At 41.6% G+C, this 23,406-nt stretch overlaps 1 protein-coding gene across 2 annotated transcripts in view; it reads right to left on the reverse strand.

Moving 5' to 3' along the window:
• LOC146551029 (regulator of telomere elongation helicase 1-like) overlaps window positions 1–20,877 on the reverse strand; it is a 43,542-nt gene extending 22,665 nt beyond the window's left edge. The window contains exons 1-6 of one of the 2 annotated variants that reach the window (XM_085259184.1): window positions 20,538–20,877; window positions 16,569–16,764; window positions 8,214–8,307; window positions 7,458–7,539; window positions 3,022–3,082; window positions 652–727 (exon numbers count right to left, since the gene is read on the reverse strand). In XM_085259184.1, coding sequence (XP_085115310.1) covers window positions 652–727; window positions 3,022–3,082; window positions 7,458–7,539; window positions 8,214–8,307; window positions 16,569–16,764; window positions 20,538–20,639 — 611 coding nt within the window. In that variant the 5' untranslated portion in view covers window positions 20,640–20,877. The remainder of the gene's footprint in view (window positions 1–651; window positions 728–3,021; window positions 3,083–7,457; window positions 7,540–8,213; window positions 8,308–16,568; window positions 16,765–20,537) is intronic. The other variant, XM_085259185.1, reaches the window with a different exon arrangement.
• Window positions 20,878–23,406: the final 2,529 nt, after the last annotated feature.

Below are 23,406 nucleotides of genomic sequence, written 5' to 3' on the forward strand. Positions count from 1 at the left end.
GAGTATTTTGTAACTAAACAAGAGTATCGAAAAAAATTTTGTGTGTTGTTTTTTTTTTAAATATTTTTAATAAATCTGCAATTTTCCTAATTTGCAGAGGTGATGCTACAGTGGACCCTTTGGAAGTCTAGTTCTTGCTGCATGTTTAATATCCCCACTTTAAGTGGATAAGCAGACTCACCCACTCTAATGAAATGCCCATATTTGGTCACATATTTATTGGATCACTTCACTGTTCTGATCAAGACTTCAGCTTTCTAAATTGTGACCATCTGTAGATTACTGACAGATGGATCACAATGGAGGTTTCACACTGGAGAGAGTGCAGTCACAAAGCGCTGTACACAAAAGTTAAAATAAACATACCAATATAGACAATACAAAAGGTTACATGTAAATAAAAATGTATTTTTAAAAAGAATGTTGATCAACAGCAGGCTTGTTTAAACAGAAAAGTTTTTAACTACTTTTTAAATGATTCCACAGATTGAATCAGAAGCAGAAAAATCAAATATTAAGACATTAGTTTGGTGTCACACAGAGACACCCAGCCGCCAATGTTACCAATGATTATTTCTTACCAAAGAAAGAAAGTGCAGTACAGAGACTGAAACAGACAACTACAAAAAAATGAACACATGAACTACAAACCTCTGTTTGGTGCCAAATTGGACCAAATCTTCCACATCGAGGATAGAATTAACCAAATCTCTGTCAGTGCTCTTATCTAGAAGAAGAAGAAAAATCAAGCTTGAGATCTGGTATTTATAGGATACTAAATCACTGAAACATGTGATTAAAACCAGGGCCATCACAGGTGACCCCTTGCATCCCACCCACCACCTGTTTGACCCATTGCCCTCCAGACGATGCCTCGGGTCAGGCAGGTCCTAAACCTTCAGACTCAAACAGATTTTTTCCTAGAAGGACTATAATAAATCAAATACTATGTACAGAAGGCTAGAGTGTAATCAAAATATAAAGTGTAATTAATTATACATACTATTACAATGCTAAAACATTCAGAATGTATGAGTGTCATTATAACTAGCAGCATAACTAACTCCATACCTACTACAAGCTTTATCCAAAATTAAAGTTTGAAGCCTAAATTAAAAACATGTAGAGTTCAGGAGCAGACACACACCAGTCTGTGGCCTGAACTCAAAACAGGAGCTGGTTCACTTCATGTTTATTTATATAGAACCAACAAAAACAGTCACATCAAGGTGCGTCATTCTACGAGGTAAAGCCCTACAATATTTAGGAGAAAAATCACAATAATAAAACAAAATCAAGTGAAGAAACCTTCAGCAGAATCAAGCTCAGAAAGGGAAATCTGCCATGACAGGTTGGGGGATCATGGGAAAGACAAAAAGAGAGGAGAAAACAGAAAACACATGGTGGCTCCTCACCACCATGTGTTTTCAGGTGCCTGACGCACACATGGAGACATCATCTTGATGTATTTGTGGATGCTCGATGTTTACTTTTGAGCTCCGACACTCAATCAGTTGGTGGCATTACCAGGTGAACTTAGCAAACACAGCTCACATTAAAACCTCCAAACATTCATTGTGTATTTTAATATTGCACCAAGACCTGGGAAGAGAGGAGGAACAAGACGTGACGCCAAGCTTGGCAGCAAGACGACTGGAACCACAATTGTGGACGTTAAAACGGGTAAAGACTAATCACTGTAAACACAGAAATGCGAACTGAATTGTCTGTATTTCAGTTACACCCCCTGTGGCCCCAATGGGGAAGCTTCCTGGCTCCGTCCTATCACCTCCAGTCACTGAGGGACCGCTGTGGTGACCTACTGACCCTTTTCTTTCTTCTCCCTCTCTCTCCCCATGATTCCGGTGGCGACTGCACCCGATTTACCATGGGTCACTCAGATGTCGGGGCAGGAGTGCTGCAGTTGCACAACCTCCGAGTGTCTGTTAATTGAGATGGGCCATGTGTTCTGTGTCCCCAATTTCTGGAGGGCCATACAGCGTTCCTGTAGGGTACCAGAGGGGTAGATTCCAAACTATGCCGCGCGGCAGAGCTCGGCCCATCAAAACCTGGTTTGGACGGGGGCATTGTTGGAGGCAGAGTGGGTGGAGATCAGGTGTGTGAATGGGGATTTTCATAAGTATCCTGTGGTGCAGCTGGAAATTAAATAATAATAATAATAATAATAATAATAATAATAATGGATTGGATTTATAAAGCACTTTTCAAGGCACCCAAAGCGCTTTACAATGCCACTCTTCATTCATTTGCGCATTCACACACTGGTGGAGGCCGCTACGGATGTAGCCACAGCTGCCCTGGGGCAGACTGACAGAAGCGAGGCTGCCATATCGCGCCATCAGCCCCTCTGGCCAACACCAGTAGGCAGTAGGGTAAAGTGTCTTGCCCAAGGACACAACGACCAGGACAGAGAGCCCAAGGATCAAACCGGCGGCGACCTTCCGGTTACAGATACGCTTCCCAAACCCCTGAGCCACGGTCGCCCCAATACAAGGGCAAAATTAATTTACTAAGGCTGCGGACCAGCAGGGACATGAAGTGTATGCGCTCAGTAGTGAGGTAAGGTCAGACTTCTTGAATGAAACCAGATCCTTGGGATATCATTTTCAGTTATATGGGAGTCACTGAAAGCCTATCTCATTTTCCACAGCAAGAAAAACAGCTGACACAGCGCGATAATAAATAATTATAATAGTCTGTCATCAAAGTAACAAATGCATGGACTAGATTCTCAACATAACAGTTTTTCCCCCTTTTTAAATCAACTGAAAGCAGGCAGTAGATATTTTGTTGATATGCACATTTTGGACATTCCTGGACTCCAAACTTTCTCACAGTAGTGCTTCCTCAGAGGTTGTGCCATACTTTGAGAGTTATTAGTGTCAAATAATATAATATTTAAATTATACATGTAGTCAGTAAAACATAAAAAGGTAACAGGACATGCTTTTCCAGACTGCGTTCTGCTACACGGATACAGTCACTCTGTTAGACCATTACCTTCAACGTTGTTGTAGTAGACACATGACCTGGTGGAAACTTTGGCTCTGCACATATGAACCTGAAAAACAAAAAAATGATTCCACATTAAGACAAACCACTAACCATCTAGCCCTAACCCATTACTTATCTTTTTTTTTTTTTACCAGCTAGATCGCTGGCAACGTAGTGCAGCAAATTAATGTGTTAAGATAGATAGATTGACCCAGGAAACTTACGAATTTGAAAATAATCAAATCTTTTTCATTACTCAACAGGACTGTCAGAATAAAAATGAAAGAAAAAAAAATTAGCTAATACAAATTAAAGCATTAGAAGTATTTAAACAAAAAAACTGTAAAAATAGGAACCTACTAATGACTTCTGTCCATAAGTTCAAATTAAGTTTCCTGGAATAATCTGCAGAAGGAACTGAAACTGTCAGGAACGGTTACCATGAGGCAGTGTGACTGTTTGTATTGTCGCTCTTAATGATCTGCTATTGTATATTTTTTTCACGTTGGTACTCTGATGGAAATTTCTTTTACCTTAGTGTATTGATTATGTGTTTTACAATAGAATACGTATAGAGATATTAGTTAGAGATAGAAAGGATAGCATCATATTTGTGTTTTATGCTTTACACACACAGTTATTGTAAGTTAGATGTGGACTGGCACACCCAGGCACCATTAGACACTGGAGAGGAAGAGACCCCTCTCTGACCTTTGGGAGTGAGGGGGCCTCCGGGGGGAGGCCTTGGAAGGTAAATCTTCATGTGACTGTTAAGTGGAAAAACAAGGTTTCATCTCTCTCTCTGTCTGCAGATGATATAACCCTCTCCCCAGCCACCTCCTCCAGCTTATCCAGGGGAACACCAAGGCGTTACCAGGCGAGCCGAGAGATGTAATCTCTCCAGCGTGTCCTGGGTCTGCCCCGGGGCCTCGTCCCGGTGGGACTTGCCTGGAACACCTCACCCAGGAGGCGACCAGGAGCCATCCTTGTCAGATGCCCGAACCACCTCAACAGGCTCCTTTTGATGTGGAGGAGCAGTGACTCTACTCTGAGCCCCTCCTGGATGGCCGAACTCCTCACCCTATCTCTAAGGGAGAAACCAGCCACCCTTCGGAGGAAGCTCATATCCACGATCTCGTTATTTCAGTCACTACCCACAGCTCATGACGTAGATCAACCAATAAATTGAGAGCTTCGCTTTTACACTCAGCTCTCTCTTTACCACAACGGACCGGTGTAGCGTCCACATCACTGCAGCTGCAGCACCAATCCGTCTGTTGATCTCCCTTCCTCCTTCACTTGTGAACAAGACCCTGAGATACTTGAACTCCTCCACTTGGGGCAGGAACTCGTCCCTGACCCGGAGTGGGCACACCACCCATTTCCTTCTGAATAACATGGACTCAGATTTGGAGGTCACCTCATTTGCTTTTTGCAGATGATGTGGTTCTGTTGCCTTCATCAGGTGATCCCTCAAAGCTGATGGAACAATAGATTACAAAATCTGTGCCATTATGAAATGAATGGCACTGATGACTGATATTATATACAACTATGCTAATAGATATTAGAATAGAATAGAATTCAACTTTATTGTCATTGCACATGCACAGGTACAGGGCAACGAAATGCAGTTTGCATCCATCCAGAAGTGCTTTAGTGATATAGATATATTACAATATATATTAGCAAAAATATAGATATGTAAGTATATTACAGAAATGGGTCTATTATGGTATGTTATAATGTACACGGTATGAAGTATGTTGTGAATATTCTATAACTATAAGTATGTACAGGCTATGGACAGGATATAAATATGAAAAACTATACAGAAATCTGAGATATACAGTTATACAGAAATGGGAACTATGCAAGTTGTAAACAGTTGTAGGGTTAAAAATTATCATATGTACAGAATGATTGTTTACACAGAGCTATACAGTAGTGCAGTCAAGATAAGTGAGGGTGTGGATAATTTCTACAGAGGCTATATAAAGTGCTAGTGGTTGTGAGTGGTGGTTCAGTCCATGTTATTATTGTGTGTTTGAGGGTACAGTTGTCCATTGTGTGTGTGTGTGTGTGTGTGTGTGTGTGTGTGTGTGTGTGTGTGTGTGTGTGTGTGTGTGTGTGTGTGTGTGTGTGTGTGTGTTCAGTCCATGAGTTTAACGTGGGTCAGATGTCAGGAGGCAGAGTTCAGGAGTCTGACAGCTGTGGGGAAGAAGCTGTTCCGGTACCTGGTGGTCTTAGTCCGGAGGCTCCTGTAGCGCCTCCCAGAGGGCAGGAGGGTGAAGAGTCCATGTGATGGGTGACTGGGGTCTTTTCCTAGCCCTTTTCAGACACCGCTTCCTGTAGATGTCTTTTATGGCAGGAAGTGGTGCTCCGGCGATGCGCTGGGCAGTTTTCACGACCCTCTGCAACGCATTCCGGTCCGAGGAAGAGCAGTTCCCGTACCAGACTGTTATACAGTTGGTCAGGATGCTCTCGATGGTGCAGCGATAGAAGTTCACCGGATGTCTGAGGACAGGTGGTTCTTCTTCAGAGTCCTCAAGAAGAAGAGGCGCAGGTGAGCCTTCTTGACCAGCTTGGAGCAGTTGATCGTCCAGATGAGATCCTCGGAGATGTGGACTCCCAGGAACTTGAAGCTGCTCACACGCTCCACAGCCGTCCCCTTAATGTGGATGGGTGGATGTGGGTCAGCATTCCTCCTATAGTCCACGATGAGCTCCTTGGTCTTCTCGGTGTTAAGCAGCAGGTTGTTTCTGTCGCACCACTCAGCCAGACGATCCACCTCCTCCCTGTAGGCGGCCTCATCGTTGTCACTGATGAGGCCAATCACCGTGGTGTCATCTGCAAACTTAATGATGGTGTTGGAACCATCAGCAGGTCTGCAGTCGTGGGTGAAGAGGGAGTAGAGGAAAGGGCTCATCACACAGCCTTGTGGTACACCGGTGTTCATCGTGATTGTAGATGAGCAGCGGTTATCCAGCCGGACATGTTTGGGGCGATTGGTCAGGAAGTCCAGTAACCATTTGCAGATGAGGGAACTGATGCCAAGGTCTGTCAGTTTCCTGATGAGTTGTGAGGGGTGGATTGTATTGAATGCTGAACTGAAGTCTATAAACAGCATTCTGGCGTATGTGTTGTTGTTGTCCAGGTGTGAGAGGACAGAGTGCAGTGCGATGGAGACTGCATCCTCTGTGCTCCTGTTCTGGCGGTATGCGAATTGGTGGGGGTCCAGGGTGGGGGGGAGACAGGATTTGAAGTGTGCTAGGACCAGCTGCTCTAAGCACTTAGTGATGATGGGGGTGAGTGCTACTGGGCGGTAGTCATTGAGGCAAGATGGGTTGGAGTTTTTGGGTATCGGGACGATGGAGGTGGATTTGAAGCAGGCCGGTACCACAGCGTGGGCCAAGGACAGATTGAATATGTCTGTGAGCACTCCTGCAAGCTCCCCAGAACACGCTCTGAGAACACGCCCGGGGATGCCATCAGGACCTGCAGCCTTGTGGACATTGATCCTGCTCAGCACCGCTTCTACATCGGTGGGGGAGAGAGTCAGAGGTTGGTGGTCTGACTCTCTCCCCCACCGATGTAGGAGCGGTGCTGAGCAGGATCAATGTCCACAAGGCTGGACATTGATAATAGATATGATTGGAATCATATCTATTATTATACCCATCTTTATACTTACATTTTCCCCTCTTTTTTGTGTGGGGCAAGTGTATTCAGCCATCTGAGGGGGAGTGGGGGTAATGATGAATATGGTGAATAGAATGTTGATAATGGGGTTGGACTTGATGATGAGTGGGTATTTTTATGTCATTTTGATTTTGTTTATGCATGTATCTGTGTGTATGTGTATATATTGTTTTGGTTGTTTTATATGTCCAAAATAAAAGTTCATCATCATCTTCTATTCTGGATTCATGATGCTAAACTGAAGAGATCCAACAATGAGTTTGAACAAAGAAACTATTTTTCAGTTTTCCTGCAACAGTGACAACAAAGCTTATCTACAGATTATCTAAAGTTGCTGTTGAGATGGTCGTTGATTTCATTGAGCAGCCTCAGATATAATGCAACTCCACCGTCTTGAACTAGAGCTGGTGATAGTAGCACCTCTGTTCTTGAGATCTACTGCACACTGGCCCACACCAACCAGACCCTGCAGCAGATGGAGAACTGGTTTATGTAATGCTATAGTTTTAGGCCGCTGAGCAGAACAAGAGTGAAGCTACTGTTCTGAGCGTAAGTCCAATAGAGTAGAGTTGGTACAACTGATGTTTGGTCTTTGTGAGTCTGTCAAAAGTAGATATTTTTTGGTAAATCAGTAGTGAGGTTGCAAACATTCAGTGTTTTGTGTTTAATACAATTCATTGGACATAACAATTAAAACATCCCATTATATTTATATCTTTATAACTGCATTTATAACTTACTTTGACGTGGTTGCTCTCCTGACGCATGACTTCCTGGTTAATACACAACTGCTCTCTTGAGCCCAGCACACACACCTTTGGCCTGAATCAACAGAGACATTGGAGAACTGAATTACCATAAATAGTCAACAAAACCAGAACAGACAAGAGGTGCTGGACTCAGTAAGGCCTCAAAATGATTGTAGCATATGTAATAACCCTTTAAAGCCCCACTAATATTTGGTCAAATGCCACTTAGCAAGTTGCACCTTGATCATACACTTTTAGTAGCTTTCAACAAGCTTCAGGATAATTTTGTAACTTTGTGCAATATACAATTTAAATGGATTTGGGTTTCGACCCATCTATGTAGGTAGCTGAAAATTGCAGATGAGCTTGAAAATGCTGATTTAAGAGCATATTGGTTGACAGCCTCAGTGCATGGTAATGTAAAAGTCGCTTCACTGAACAGTGAAGCTGATGCTGTAGAAGTTTCCAGGTTATGGTAGGCTCCAGCTTTTGTGGTTCCTGGGTTGTCCATCCTAACCAAGTTTCCTCTCATCGGAGGGTAACCGTTTTAACAGGGTCTTGCCAGCAGTGACAAATAACTTACTTATGTACAATTGTTTCAAGAACTGATGACCTTGAAATTTGCAGCTGTTTTGAATTCCTCCCCAAATTGTATAAAATAAAACTGTTTTATATTGTGAACAGCTCTAATTCAGACAATCATGCATAATCAAAAACTTATATCCAGTAGTTTTTAGAAATGCTTACCTGTATGAAGTGTTCTTTAATTCACTCATAACTTGTGCAAGCTGAGAATGTGTCCTCGATGCGTATACAATCTTGGGGACATCAGTGTAGTAAGCTTGAGAACAAGAAGAAAAGACAATTAGGGCTTTATACACTGCTGAAAAAACCTAATAGAACACCTATTAACATCGTATAGCATCAAGTCAAACTTCTGGGATATTAGGCATCATTTACTAACAGTGTGTATGCACAAATCGTGTGTATGAACATTTCACGCACTGATCTGATTTATCAGTATTTTCGTTTCTGAATTTCTTCATCCTACTGGGCAACGAGACCTGCAGGGGTGTTGCTGGAACAGCCTGCCGCATCTGAACTTAGACAGCATTTCGAGGAGACTGGGGACATTCAGTCCAAGTGGACCATGTTCAGCACCTCCATTGCGTTTAAATATTAAGAATATTTAAATGTCATGTCCTTGAGAAATGGGAAAGAAATCCATCAAAGACCTAGTACAGGACACAGCAGAACTGCATCTGGCCCTTCAGCTGTTCTATCAACTATTCATCAGAAGTGTCAATGATTAAACCATTAATTAAAACGCCATCACTTAACCCAGTGGTCTTAGCTAATTATGAGCCAATCTCTAACTTTCCTTTTATCTAAAACAAACAAACAAAAAAAACAAATAAAAAAACCAAACCAAAACAAACAATATTAGTGGTAAAACAGCTACCTGATCATCTGCAGAGGAATAGTTTATTTGAAGACTTTCAGTCAAATTTCTAAACTCATCACAGTACAACAATCACATTAGTGAAGGTTACAAATTATCTTCTTATGGCCTCTGACAGTGGACTCATCTCTGTGCTTGTCCTGCTAGACCTCAGTGCAGCTTTCGATACTGTCGACCATAATATCCTATTAGAGTGATTAGAGCACGCTGTAGGTATTACAGGTACTGTGCTGCAGTGGTTTATATCATATCTATTTAATAGACTCCAATTTGTGCATGTAAATGGAGAGTCTTCTTCACAAGCTGAGGTTAAGTATGGTGTTCCACAGGGTTCAGTGCTAGGACCAACTCTATCTCTCCGTGAAGCCAGATAACTATAGCGTTATTTTTGTGCCACTATTCTGAGTGCATGTAAAAAATATTTGCAGGTGCAAGTGTAGCATTTTGAGGAGAAATTTATTTTGAGCGAAGAAAAGCTAAATTTGAGTGAACAAAATTCATTGCTGCGTGCAAAAACTGTATTTCAGTGTTTGCTATTATCCACACACACACACACACACACACACACACACACACACACACACACACACACACACACACACACACACACTAGCAGCCCCTCTCGCTCAGTTTTTGCATTTGCGCTCGCTCTCAACGTGTTGCTCGCGCTCTCAACGTGTTGCTCGCGCTCTCAACATTTCTGCCCGTGCGCGCTCAGCTCTTTCTGTACACCGTTATATTTGTGCCACACAACCAGCCAATCACAGACTTGGATGCAAAAAAAAATCTGACTGGCTGTTCTGGTCTCCAATCAGCTCAAAATGACGAAATGCAATATCCCAGAATCCATTTCGTCCAAAACTCAAACGAGGCAGTGGCGGAGGAACACAGAGTGGTGGAGTTTGAAATATTATTCTTACTGGGTCACAAAATAAACTTTTAAGATATTTTCATGCGAGAATGGTGCTGTGTAAACGTCAAATATCTGCTCAATTTATCAAGACATCACATATTTGCATAAGTGCTCTAATGTTTTCTGAGATGCCTGTTACCCACCAGCTGACCGGGTGGTCACTCGGGTTAAATGTAATATATAAGGCTGAACTGACAAAAATAAAAATTAAAAAATAAATCACAGACTACACCACCAGGTATTACAGGAAAAACCATAAAGCCTTTGAACTAAAACAAACGCTGTTGTGACAGTGATGTACACTGTCTTGTTGGTATATATGTATTTGTTTCCCTCTCACCACATATCCAAACCGATATCATGAGCAGCAGCTTTAACAGCTGTGGCTCCAGCAAACATCAGCTGATCCTAGAAAGTAATATAAAATAAATTCTAACAGCTTATCAAGCTTGAACGTGCTACTGTTGTTTAGCGCGACATCCGCTGATTTCGTCTTTCTGGCGCAAAGTGGGCGATAAACAAACAAGAGAGACGATCAGCTGATCATTAAGCAGTTTCATGATTGAAGTAGCAACAGGAGAGAGAGGGGAGAGAATGAGAGAAGAAGAAGCAGCTGACAGCGTAAAGACAGAATAACTCCAGCTTTGTGTCTTTTTCATTCTCGCTGAAGTACGTGACAAATCACGTTCCTTTTCCCCTCAATACAGATGTATTGTAATTGGTCCAGCCCAGAGCTGATCATGACCAATTGGCTAATCCACCACCTTTCATTGTTTATACCGTTAGAAAAACAAACAAACAAACAAACATAAAAATGAAAAATCACCATCGGCCCACCGCCAAATGTCCACTATGCCCAATGGCCAGTCCAGCTATGCGATCAGCTGGTGGGTAACAGGCATCTCAGAAAACGTTAACTTATGCAAATATGTGATGTCTTGATAAATCAAGCAGATATTTGAAGTTTACACAGCATCATTCTCGCATGAAAATATCTTAAAAGTTTATTTTGTGACCCAGACAGAGTAATATTTCAAACTCCACCACACTGTGTTCCTCCGCCACTGCCTCGTTTGATTTTTGGACGAAATGGATTCTGGGATATTGCATTTCATCATTTTGAGCTGATTGGAGACCAAAACAGCCAATCAGATTTTTTTGCATCCAAGTCTGTGATTGGCTGGTTTTGTGGCACAAATATAACGGTGTACAGAAAGAGTTGAACGCGCACAGGCAGAAATGTTGAGAGCGCGAGCAACACATTGCGAGCGAGCGCAAATGCAAAAACTGAGCGAGAGGGGCTGCTATTGTGTGTGTGTGCGGATAAATGCAACACTTGCACCTGCAATTTTTTTTTTACGTGCGCTCAGAATAGTGGCACAAAAATAACGCCACAGATAACACACACCAATTAGTTAACCTCTTGACCTCTAACTTTCTGCTTCTAAATTCAGATCAAATAGAGTTCAGTGTACTCAGCTCTGAAAATATGGTGTCTAACCAGATGCCATTATCTTCTTCTCCGGTAACACTGAGGAATCTTGGAGTCATTTTTGAACAAGATATGTACTTCAATGGGCAGATTAAACAAATATATTTCAGGATGCAGGATGTGGGAGAGAGAGATGGATAGGCTGTTATTTAGGAAGTTGCTGTGTGTGCCAAAGATGGGCCAATAAACTACCCTTGTTCTCTGTTAAGTCAGAGTGCTGTCTGCTGTTATCCTCACCAGACCTCTCTGCGTAACTGTGGTGTCAGAAGTGAATTAAAGAGGAAAACACACTAAATGAGAGCAGTAAGATGTGGAAAAACCCGTGGGACAAGGAAAAGTTCCCTTCCTGACATTGAAGAAAGAGAAGGTGGAAAAACATATAAGCTAGATCCACCAACAGAAGGAGCAATGGCTGACGAGGATGATTTTGAGCCAGTGGTAAAGAACTTTCTGAACCTGATATCTTTGATGAAATTAGAGAATTCATTCAATGACCAAAAGAACAAAAACAATACTGCTTGAACAGATTAAACAGCTGAGCAATAACATACCAAAGCTGCAACATGATGTCTATTCTGAACTTCTCTATCGACCTTCTGTCCAGAGTGACATTTTTACAACAGCTGCCTCAGCTATCAGCTGTGCAGCCACCTCATGGAGCCACTGAGCACCAAGCTGAGCTCCCTCCTCCATCTCAACCACTCCGTGCACAGCCTCAACAAGAATACCAGACTTTAAGGAAGGTGAGCATCCTGAAAGTTTCTTTGTACGATTTGAACGCATAGCTAAAACACAGGGATGGCAAAGCCCTTGAGGCTTATGCTGACATGGATTAACAACAGTCTGACTCTTATGATGCTATTAAAGCTGCAGTGTTATCTAATTTTAATGTGGCAGAGGAGACCTACAAATACCAGTTCCAGAGCACCAGAGGAACTGTGTGTTAGAGAAACCTTCAACTGGATAAAGGGGCTCTATAAGCGATGGACGCGACGTGACAGTCGGAGTAAAGAAGAGATTGCGGAAACCGTCATCTTAGAGCAGTTTCTTCACATGCTTCATCCAGATGTCTGCACATGGGTGAAGGAGAACAATCCAAAGACAGAAGAGGAAGCTGCAAATCTGGCTGAATGTTACCTAGCTCCCTATAGATACAGTGGGGCAAAAAAGTATTTAGTCAGCCACCGATTGTGCAAGTTCCCCCACTTAAAATGATGACAGAGGTCAGTAATTTGCACCAGAGGTACACTTCAACTGTGAGAGACAGAATGTGAAAAAAAAAAAAATCCATGAATCCACATGGTAGGATTTGTAAAGAATTTATTCGTAAATCAGGGTGGAAAATAAGTATTTGGTCAATAACAAAAATACAACTCAATACTTTGTAACATAACCTTTGTTGGCAATAACAGAGGTCAAACGTTTACTATAGGTCTTTACCAGGTTTGCACACACAGTAGCTGGTATTTTGGCCCATTCCTCCATGCAGATCTTCTCGAGAGCAGTGATGTTTTGGGGCTGTCGCCGAGCAACACGGACTTTCAACTCCCGCCACAGATTTTCTATGGGGTTGAGGTCTGGAGACTGGCTAGGCCACTCCAGGACTTTCAAATGCTTCTTACGGAGCCACTCCTTTGTTGCCCGGGCGGTGTGTTTTGGATCATTGTCATGTTGGAAGACCCAGCCTCGTTTCATCTTCAAAGTTCTCACTGATGGAAGGAGGTTTTGGCTCAAAATCTCACGATACATGGCCCCATTCATTCTGTCCTTAACACGGATCAGTCGTCCTGTCCCCTTGGCAGAAAAACAGCCCCATAGCATGATGTTTCCACCCCCATGCTTCACAGTAGGTATGGTGTTCTTGGGATGCAACTCAGTATTCTTCTTCCTCCAAACACGACGAGTTGAGTTTATACCAAAAAGTTCTACTTTGGTTTCATCTGACCACATGATATTCTCCCAATCCTCTGCTGTATCATCCATGTGCTCTCTGGCAAACTTCAGACGGGCCTGGACATGCACTGGCTTCAGCAGCGGAACACGTCTGGCACTGCGGGATTTGATTCCCTGCCGTTGTAGTGTGTTACTGATGGTGACCTTTGTTACTTTGGTCCCAGCTCTCTGCAGGTCATTCACCAGGTCCCCCCGTGTGGTTCTGGGATCTTTGCTCACCGTTCTCATGATCATTTTGACCCCACGGGATGAGATCTTGCGTGGAGCCCCAGATCGAGGGAGATTATCAGTGGTCTTGTATGTCTTCCATTTTCTGATGATTGCTCCCACAGTTGATTTTTTCACACCAAGCTGCTTGCCTATTGTAGATTCACTCTTCCCAGTCTGGTGCAGGTCTACAATACTTTTCCTGGTGTCCTTCGAAAGCTCTTTGGTCTTGGCCATGGCGGAGTTTGGAGTCTGACTGTTTGAGGCTGTGGACAGGTGTCTTTTATACAGATGATGAGTTCAAACAGGTGCCATTCATACAGGTAACGAGTGGGGGACAGAGAAGCTTCTTACAGAAGACGTTACAGGTCTGTGAGAGCCAGATATTTTCCTTGTTTGAGGTGACCAAATACTTATTTTCCACCCTGATTTACGAATAAATTCTTTACAAATCCTACCATGTGGATTCATGGATTTTTTTTTCACATTCTGTCTCTCACAGTTGAAGTGTACCTCTGGTGCAAATTACTGACCTCTGTCATCATTTTAAGTGGGGGAACTTGCACAATCGGTGGCTGACTAAATACTTTTTTGCCCCACTGTAACTGTGGGGAGACCAAGGTTTGTGGAGGTAAAACCTCCATGGGCAACTAGTGCTGAAAGCTTGGACCCTAGGTGTGGTAAGAAACCTATACATTGCAGTCAAAGGTACAACCTCGATTGCTATTACTGTCAGCAGCCTGGTCACAAAGCTTCTGTACGACTGTAACAGAGTAATATAACAAATGTCTTTGTCCTGGGTGTAATTAAGTAAGGTACTGCATTACTTTTACGAAAAGTGTTGTGTAGTAACTTTTTTTAACTTTACTCTTTTGGAGTAATGACACCAACACTGATCACAGCAAAGAGAGCAAATATCTCCAACATGCACAAACATTTGACCATGCAGGATGTAACTGATTTGCATGAAGGCAAGGTCTTTGATATATTCCTCAAAGTAGAGCCATTGAGAATCGATAAGGAATCGAAACAATAAGTGATATCGATTATGGAACTGGAATTGCTAAATTCTTATCCATTTCCATCCCTACCAAAGTGTTTGCTCATAGGGGGTCATGTGATTGTTGGGGTTTTCTCCATTTCCTTGTATTATTGTAGGGTCTTTACAATAAAAAGCACTTTGAGGAACTGTTGTTGTAATTTGGTGCTATATGAATAAAACTGAACTGAATTACACTACATTCTGTGTACACATGATACAGAGAAAAGGACAAAGTATTCCAAATTACACAATCAATGACAATCAATGGTGACGGGTCTGATGAATCAAAATATCAAAGTTCTGGTTCAAATTATTGTCAATATGTTTGGAGGATGTCAGGAGAGAAGTACAACGTAAGAGTCTACAGTCATCTGTAAAGCACAGTCGAGGCTTTATGGCTTAGGACTGTATTTCAGCAAGTGGTGTTGGACTTTTGTCAGAACTGGTGAACTTATGAATACAGACTAGGGCGGGGCCATATCATGCCATTCACGGTAACACCGGTATAATTTTGGGCAACGATAGCAAAATGAAATATCGCGATAGATTATGGGTAAAACGCGCATGCGCAGTGCCTTTGTTTTCATACGCACATGTCGGAAAAAGCAAATCGTTGAATGAAACAGATGAACCAGAATTGGTTTGTAAAAATGCTGCAACTTCAGTGTGGAACTGGTTTGGCTTTCGTCCGTCAGATACACAACAAAGCACTATTTTTGGTAGAGCATGCTAGTGGGCTGTCGTTATTACCGTGTTCTTTGGAAAATACGGCACACTTAAAATCAATCCTTTGATTTTTCTGAAAATCGACAGTGCCCCTTATAATCCAATGGGCCTTATGTATGAACTCTGGTTGTGTTTACTGACCTCGAAACGATTTTATGTACACGGCGCTCGAAAATCTGTCAAATGTTTTAGTACGACTTTGCTAAGCTACGAACCCGCACCGCTTGATGGATTGTCGGAGCATTACAGCTATCGTAGTCAGGAGCCTGGCGGAGTGATACGTACTGTGCTTCAACATAATATTACCGTATTGTGTGTGTATAACCTCTTTTTAAGTTTTGTGGATATTATACATGGTTATGCTGAGGATATGTTGGCCAATTTCCACTGGAAATGCCTTTTGGTTAAACTGTGAGCAAGGAATTTGCATTTGCACTGTTAAATTTTATATAACTTTAATGCACATTAAAAAAAAAAAAAACAGCTGCTTGTTTAAGTGAAAATACATAGATGTTTTTTTTCACTAATAAAGTTGTGGAGTTGTAAAGTATTTTATCTAGTGTCAGTTATATCGTTATCACAAATTTTCAAATGTATATCGTGATAAATATTTTTGGTCATATCGCCCTGCTCTAATACAGACTTTGCTCCAGCATGCAATCCCATCTTAAAGACATCTGGTTATGAAAATTTAAGCCATTCCCAATGATCCCAAACATACTGCCAATGCTTTAAAAGCATACTTGAATAGAAGAAAGTCACAATGGAAGACCATCAGTCATGGTTGACCTCCCAAGATCTCACCATAACTCAAAAGTGTGGGATCATATTGACAGGGAATGGAACACAAAGTAGCCGACAACCAAAGAACAGCTTTGGAACATCCACTGAAAGTCAAAAGGAACTATTCCTGAAGAAATCACAAAGAGGGAGTTTAGACGATGTTGAAGAATAATGGTCATCATACCAAATATTGACTTCCACCTTGTTAAACTTGTACAAATGCTGATTTTGCCTTATGTACAATATTTCTGTGTATGTTTGGACACATATACATGTTTCAGTAAATTGTTAAATCCTATTTTCCTAACAAAATATAAAGTGGTTTGAACACTCAAATAGAGTAGAAAAGCACTACATAGGAAACAGTCCATTTACCAAAATATAAAGAAATCAGTGCCAGCTCATTTTATTTTGCACAGTAATGTAGCACACAGCATGTCTGTATGTGTGCATATGCATCTGTTATTCTTTTCTGCCCGGTAAAATTAGAAATGACTCGTGATGTGCAGATGATACAAACATACTTGGTTTGTCACCGTCAGTGGCAGCTGTCCCCCAGGAAGACAGAGGTGTGTTTGGAAACATCTCCTTGCCCAGCCTCTCTGCTATCTTCCGAGCAGAGATGGTGTCCTTGAAGTTCTCCCTCCAGGCCAGGGTGGCGCACAGTAGGCACAAAGTCTTACCTGTGCCTGTGGGGCTCTCCAGAACACCATTGACTTTCTGAAATAACCAGACAGATAAAGCTAAACAGAAAAACCCCACATTGTGATAGTGACAATATTGCAGTATTAGAGACTTCCAGGTATTAGACTATGCTTCTATGAGCAAACACTTGGCAGTGTGGAGGAAGATCTCCCTTTTAACAGGAAGAAATCTCTAGCAGAACCAGGTTCAGTTATCAGGGCAGTTATCTGCACAGATCAGCTGAACGGTAAGACATACACCTCGCCATGGCACAAAGCAAACTATCAGAGCAACTAGACAACCAGAATGTTCAGTGCAAAGATGGGACATTCCCCAGCAGCCTAATCTAAGGATGGTTCAGGGTCACCTGATCCAGTTCAAAGAGGATTGTTTGAAGCCCAATGTTAAAAGCAGGGAAGGCGTCTGGCTCCAGAACCCAAACTTAGAGGTAGTTCAATAATAGAAGAGCCTGGTAAATTTAGACTAAGAAGCACAAGTAAGCTTTCACTGTCAGAGCAAAATGCCCTGCTTGGGTAATATGTTATCATTCAAAAACATTCAAGATTGATTTTAAAATCAGTTCTCAACTTAACATGGGGGCTATTTCAGCTGTTTGTCAGCAGTCAAGAGCCAGAGTACACCCCAGACAGGTCACCAGAGTGCTATTTATTTTATTTATTTATTTATTCTTACATAGAAACTATACAGCAATTGTAAGGACAGACCCATGACATGAAGCCTCCTTTGTCATGTCTTTTCCCCCATCAAGGGTTAAAACAGATCTGGACCATAAGCAAGTCAGTTTATCACCAATCTCTTTTATTATGGAGGCATGCTGAAAATTAGTGTCTGGTTTACGTGAAACAACACACTGAAACACATTATTGTGTGTGCTGCCTTTTGGTGCCACTGTTAAAAAGTCAGGTTCCTTTTTTGTCAGGGCTAGGTCACCCTCATACCTTTCTGATCTTTTAAACTGGTACATTCCTGCAAGATCACTGAAGTCTGCGGATCAATTGCTCCTGGCTGTCCCGAGGTCCAGATTAAAGCAAAGAGGAGATCGGGCCTTTGCTGTGACTGCTCCTAAACTGTGGAACGAACTGCCGCTTCACATCAGGACCTCCCCAACATTGGACACTTTTAAAACCCGTCTGAAAACACACTTTTATTCCTTGGCTTTTAAATCAGAATGAGTTTGTATTACTTTTATTTATCTTCTTTCTCACTCAAATCTTCTAATTTCGTGATTCTCTTTCTTAACTCTTATCATATCTCCCTATGCTTTTATTTCTTTTAATTATCTTAATTGTACAACACCTTGGTCAACAGTTGTTGTTTTAAATGTGCTATATAAATAAATTTGACTTTTGACTTTAGGTCACGTGATCCTGAATCCACCCTTAGTTATGCTTCAATAGACTTAGGCTGCTGGAAGCTTCCCATGATGCACTGTGTTTCAGCATCTCTCACCCCTTTTGACTCACTGTGATGAGTGGTGTTAGGCACTCTGCTGTTAATTATGAATCATTATTAACCTCCGTCTCTCTTCCACAGCATGTCTTTATCCTGTTTTCCTTCTCTCACCCCAACCGGTCGCAGCAGATGGCCCCGCCCCTCCCTGAGCCTGGTTCTTCCGGAGGTTTCTTCCTGTTAAAAGGGAGTTTTTCCTTCCCACTGTCGCCAAAGTGCTTGCTGATAGGGGGTCATATGATTGTTGGGTTTTCTCTGTTGTATTATTGTAGGGTCTACCTTACGATATAAAGCACCTTGAGGTGACTGTTGTTGTGATTTAGTGCTGTATAAATAAAACTGAACTTGAATTAAAAACCAATATGATTGTACACTCATTTCTTCAACCAGCTGTAACTGTAGCAACACAATGGAAGAGGTTACAAAAATCCAGTGGTGCACATCACTGCAACACCAGCATTACATAGGAACGTATTCGATAAATCACACTTCATCCAGTATAGCACAGCGACATACTGCCAACATAATTTACCCCCATTTCACCAACGCTTTTTAACTCTCCGGGCAATCCATCCTGGTGATTTAGTGTGTCTTGAAAATAGAGTGTGGATTTTGAATGAAGCTAACAGTTTGAAAATAGAAGACACAGAAGATGAACAGTCATCTACATAAAATAATGTGAATTTTCATATCATATTAACGTGTTTGTCTGAAAAACTACAGAGAGTTTACTAACATTAGCTAATGGTAAATGGCCTGCATTTGTATAGCGCTTTTCTAGTCCCTAAGGACCCCAAAGCGCTTCACACTACATTCAGTCATCCACCCATTCACACACTGGCGATGGCAAGCTACATTGTAGCCGCAGCCACCCTGGGGCGCACTGACAGAGGCGAGGCTGCCGGACACTGGCGCCACCGGGCCCTCTGACCACCACCAGTAGGCAACGGGTGAAGTGTCTTGCCCAAGCACACAACGACCGAGACTGTCCGAGCCGGGGCTCGAACCGGCAACCTTCCAATTACAAGGCGAACTCCCAACTCTTGAGCCACGATCGCCTAATGATTATGTCCTGTTGCGGATGGCGCCCTGTTAGAAAACTGTGCTTAGCTGCTATGTTGGGCAGATAACACATTTCATGCCAGCGTTCCTCAAACATAAAAGTCAAAGTATATTAAAATAAATTATTTTCCAGCATTTTGTTTTTTACCAAAGGGTAACTCCATTAACACATTCACCTGGAGGAAACCTCTTTAGCTGAATGTTGTGGATTCTGATTACAATCAGTTCCTCTAATGGTTGCAATCTTAGGGGTAAAATTCATATCAAAACACACACACCTGAAGATGATGAAAAATCTTCTGCAAGAAGAAGATGTAAAGTCTTGCTTACTCTGGACCTGCTGAAATGTCTTTTCTTGGATAAAGCTGTTTAAAATGCATTCATTTTGTGTATTTGTACAGTCCTGAAAGATATCTGTGCATTCAGCTGCACTCGATTATTTTTAAATCTGCTGCATCAGAATCCTCTTCAGTCACAGTCTTGCTGTGCATGAATGTATATGTTGAAAATAAATCAAGATGCAAAACCATTACTTTCACCTTTATTAAGGATATGTTGTCTTTCTGTCATCTTCAATGTGTTTTGAGGTTTCAAAAAGAGGTCATACATGTGCCTGGATCACTTTTCATTCCTAAGCAGATGTTTGCAGTAGTCTACACTGAATTTTAGAAAGGAACTAAGTATCCACGTGCTTTTCTTTTTTGCTTAATTCATAATGTTATGTATGAGCCGAGGTATATTGTGTGTTATAAAAGCTATCGCCAGTAGTGGGCACCACGCCATGTTATGTGTGTGTGTGTAACTTCTTCAGGTATAGGATAATAAAGAGAAGAAGACGGAATGTAAACAGCTAACGTGTGTATCTGTCTGGCTCTGTTCTATCACTAAAGAATATAGGAATGCTTGCTGTATTTTAATGCACACATTACACCACGACCTGAGTGAGAAGATCAGCCTGTATGAGTATGGCACAGAGAGCAGGAGGAAGTCGCTAAAGCAATACGTAGATGCGACTGCCACCTGAAACGCAGGCAAAGCAGCACTAAACGACCTGTTCCCAAAGAGGAAACGGCGCCTATCCCGACAGACACAGCAGATATATGTCGGCAATACGCCGTTGTGCTTTCTGGGAAGCGGCGTTTTGCGCGAGCAGATGCGAGATCACTTCTGTCATGCGGCAAACGGTGAGCATGGTGGCCGCATAGCTGTGGCTACTCAGTACTGCCCTTTGCAGCTCGTTTCCATTAACAGACATACACATGTCAGTCGATTCTTACCTTCTGAAGACATTCGATCACTTTGTTCATGTATGCCTTCTGACATTCGTAGGGAGAAAAAGGGAAATTTACAGCCACTCCGCTAAGAGTCAGTGAAGGCATTCTGTCATCTGGCGTCAGTCGGCAGCAGCAAGAGTAGTTGTTCTTGTTTAGAGAGGTACTTCTTCTAGCGCTGTAGTCCCTTCTACTGTTTGACCCGTTAAAATGGCTGAACTGTGGTATAATGTACTTTTAACACTGGCTCATTTAGACTCAGTAGAAAGGAGTTCCCAACTCTTGTTGTTTCGCGCCAGCTTTCTGTTAACTTGCCCATGCGCACTGTGACGCTGACGACTGGTGCGTTCAAAGGGTCACGGAATCCTGAACACTCCAACAACAACCTTTAATTTTCTAAACCACTTTTCTCGCCTTCAATGGAAAAAGTGAGCAGGTCCGGGGAAAATGGGTAGGATAACTCATAAGGAGAAAAGCAGTGCACTGAGAATCGCAACGACTTTTTACAGTCTCCAAAGTATTGATGTCTGCCACGCTAAAACTGCAACGTGCAGAAGATGGACTACAAAACGCGCGTCGATGCCGGTGTTGTACCTAAAAGTGCCGCAAAGGAAATGAGCGAGGCTTTAAAATAATCTGAAACTCATCTCCACAGTGACATCTACTGACCAATTTGGCTATCACTACATCTTTCTGTGAAACAATGATGCAGACATGCCCTGCACAATTCCAAACAAAGCTACTTATTATATCAGACTGTCAGTAATTGTGATCAGCAGATGTTTTCATACAAACAAGGGGAAAAAAATAATGAGACTGTTAAAGACAGATCTGTGACTATAGTGATCGATGTGCTTCAGCAAATTTCTCCATCTGTTAATATTCCTGCTGCTCACAATAAATCAATTTATATAGTAAAACAAACAGAGAAAAGTCTGCGATGTTCACTGTAACGACCACACTGATTTACAGCTGTTTTGGGGCTCAGACGTTTTGTTTGTGCTCACAGCCCTGAAACTTTGAATGTGTTTGTTTGACTTTTAGGTTTTCTGGAAGTTCATGTCATCAGGTTGGTTTTACACTGTCAACCAAAGTGAGAAGCTGGCATAGCGTTAGCTTTGATTTTAATTAACTTAAAAATATACATTTAAATGAAAAGACTACATGTGTTTTCCTTCTTTATAAAAAAAAAAAGTTAACATTTTCATGGGATAATTCTGACCAATCGTAACAGTCCATTTCACGCACATCTTCATCCTCTGCTGAGCAGCCTCTGAACTATGCAGAAACTTTCCTGAACTTTATCTTGTGACACTGGCGTGATGTTTTACTGGGAGTCTGGAGTTTTGGTCATAGTGAACCTGCATAAGAAAAAGAAAAAAAAACCCACACATCTGTCATGAAAATTGTTAAGAAATAGATCGCCTGTAATTAATGAAAGAGTTTTATTGGCGTCTCTTTTTATAGTATAAACATATTCTTTAAGTAACGGATTGTAGTGAGGATGAAGTCACTTAATGCTGCAAATTACATTTTCTGTTGAAAGCAGACAAAACTATATTTTCTCCTTAAAGCAGGTGTTCTCACACCTTCTTCATCTTTCTGCTCTTCCAGTGTCTCACCAATCTGCTGAACTCTTCATCTTCTCTCAACAATCCCCCCAAAACTTGGCCAGCATTTTTTTTTTACTTAATTTCAGAATCCACTTTTAACTAACAGACTGATTTATTTATTTATTTATTTAGGACAGTGCATGTTAATGAACATAAATGTAAAAAAGAAAATTACATGAATGTAAACATACCAGATTATAGCCAAGGGCTAATTTCCATCTGTTGTCCTTAAGCATAAAAATAGACATAATAATTCATAAAAATTCATCATTCATTCATAATAAAAACTCCATCACCAAACTTACACATACACACCATTCTGTTCCCAAATAAAACATTAAAACTATACAACTCATACATCACACACTTGATTTGTCCATAACCAGTTTTTAACCTTTGCCTTAAACAAATTGAATGTCGAGCATTCTCTAATGGGTTGAGGAAGACTGTTCCACAGATGGCCACCCTGGACAGAAAGGACGTTCTGCCCAAATGCTGTCCGTCTGTGGGGTATAAACAAGTCTCCTCGAATTGTAGCTCGAGTGGTCCTGTCTGAGCTTTCTTTATGCCTAATGAACTGCTTGCGTGATGAAATTCACTATGATCAAAAACAAACCATAATACCAACGGCTCCGTGATGTGTGAGTGACGGCTACATAGCTACTTTGTGTAAAGGTTTACCCGTGCTGTCAAATGTATTTATACAAAACATGGATTACACACTCAGTACTTACGTTTAAACAAAACGTGGGAGTGTTGGGCCGCCACAGTGGGGGAGTTTAGGTCCAGGTTAAAGGAGCGAGAGAATCGCTCTTCTGTAACAAGTTTGAATGTTTGCTATTGCGTTGATTCACTTGTCTGTACTGAATATTGTTATGTGTTATACTATGTACTGACTTCTGTTGCCCTCTTGGCAAAGACTTTTATACAAATCGTGTAACTCACTAGTACACCAAAGTGACTACAAAGTCATCATGGAAAGAGCTTTTCTTTCAAATCCTTAGTGTTTGGGGAAAACACAAAGGCTTGACATTGTTAGTTCACTCTGCATGTCTGTGGAGTGAACAAAGTGTATAAGATGCAGATTATGAAACTCTAGCTGTAAGTTCTAGTCTATTTCATGAATACAGTTTTATTTCAGGTCTTTCATTAATATTAATATAATTAACACTACTTGGTCCCAACAGTAACTATGACTTGTGTAATATGTGTAGTAGTGCGATTACTCTCATCAATGTGTTTTAGGATGAGTGGTTTGTTTG

This window comes from Mchenga conophoros, linkage group LG20, assembly GCF_057382185.1.
Source record: "Mchenga conophoros isolate Kocher_MC1m ecotype Shallow Benthic linkage group LG20, M_conophoros_male_GT1.1, whole genome shotgun sequence".
NCBI lineage: Eukaryota > Metazoa > Chordata > Actinopteri > Cichliformes > Cichlidae > Mchenga > Mchenga conophoros.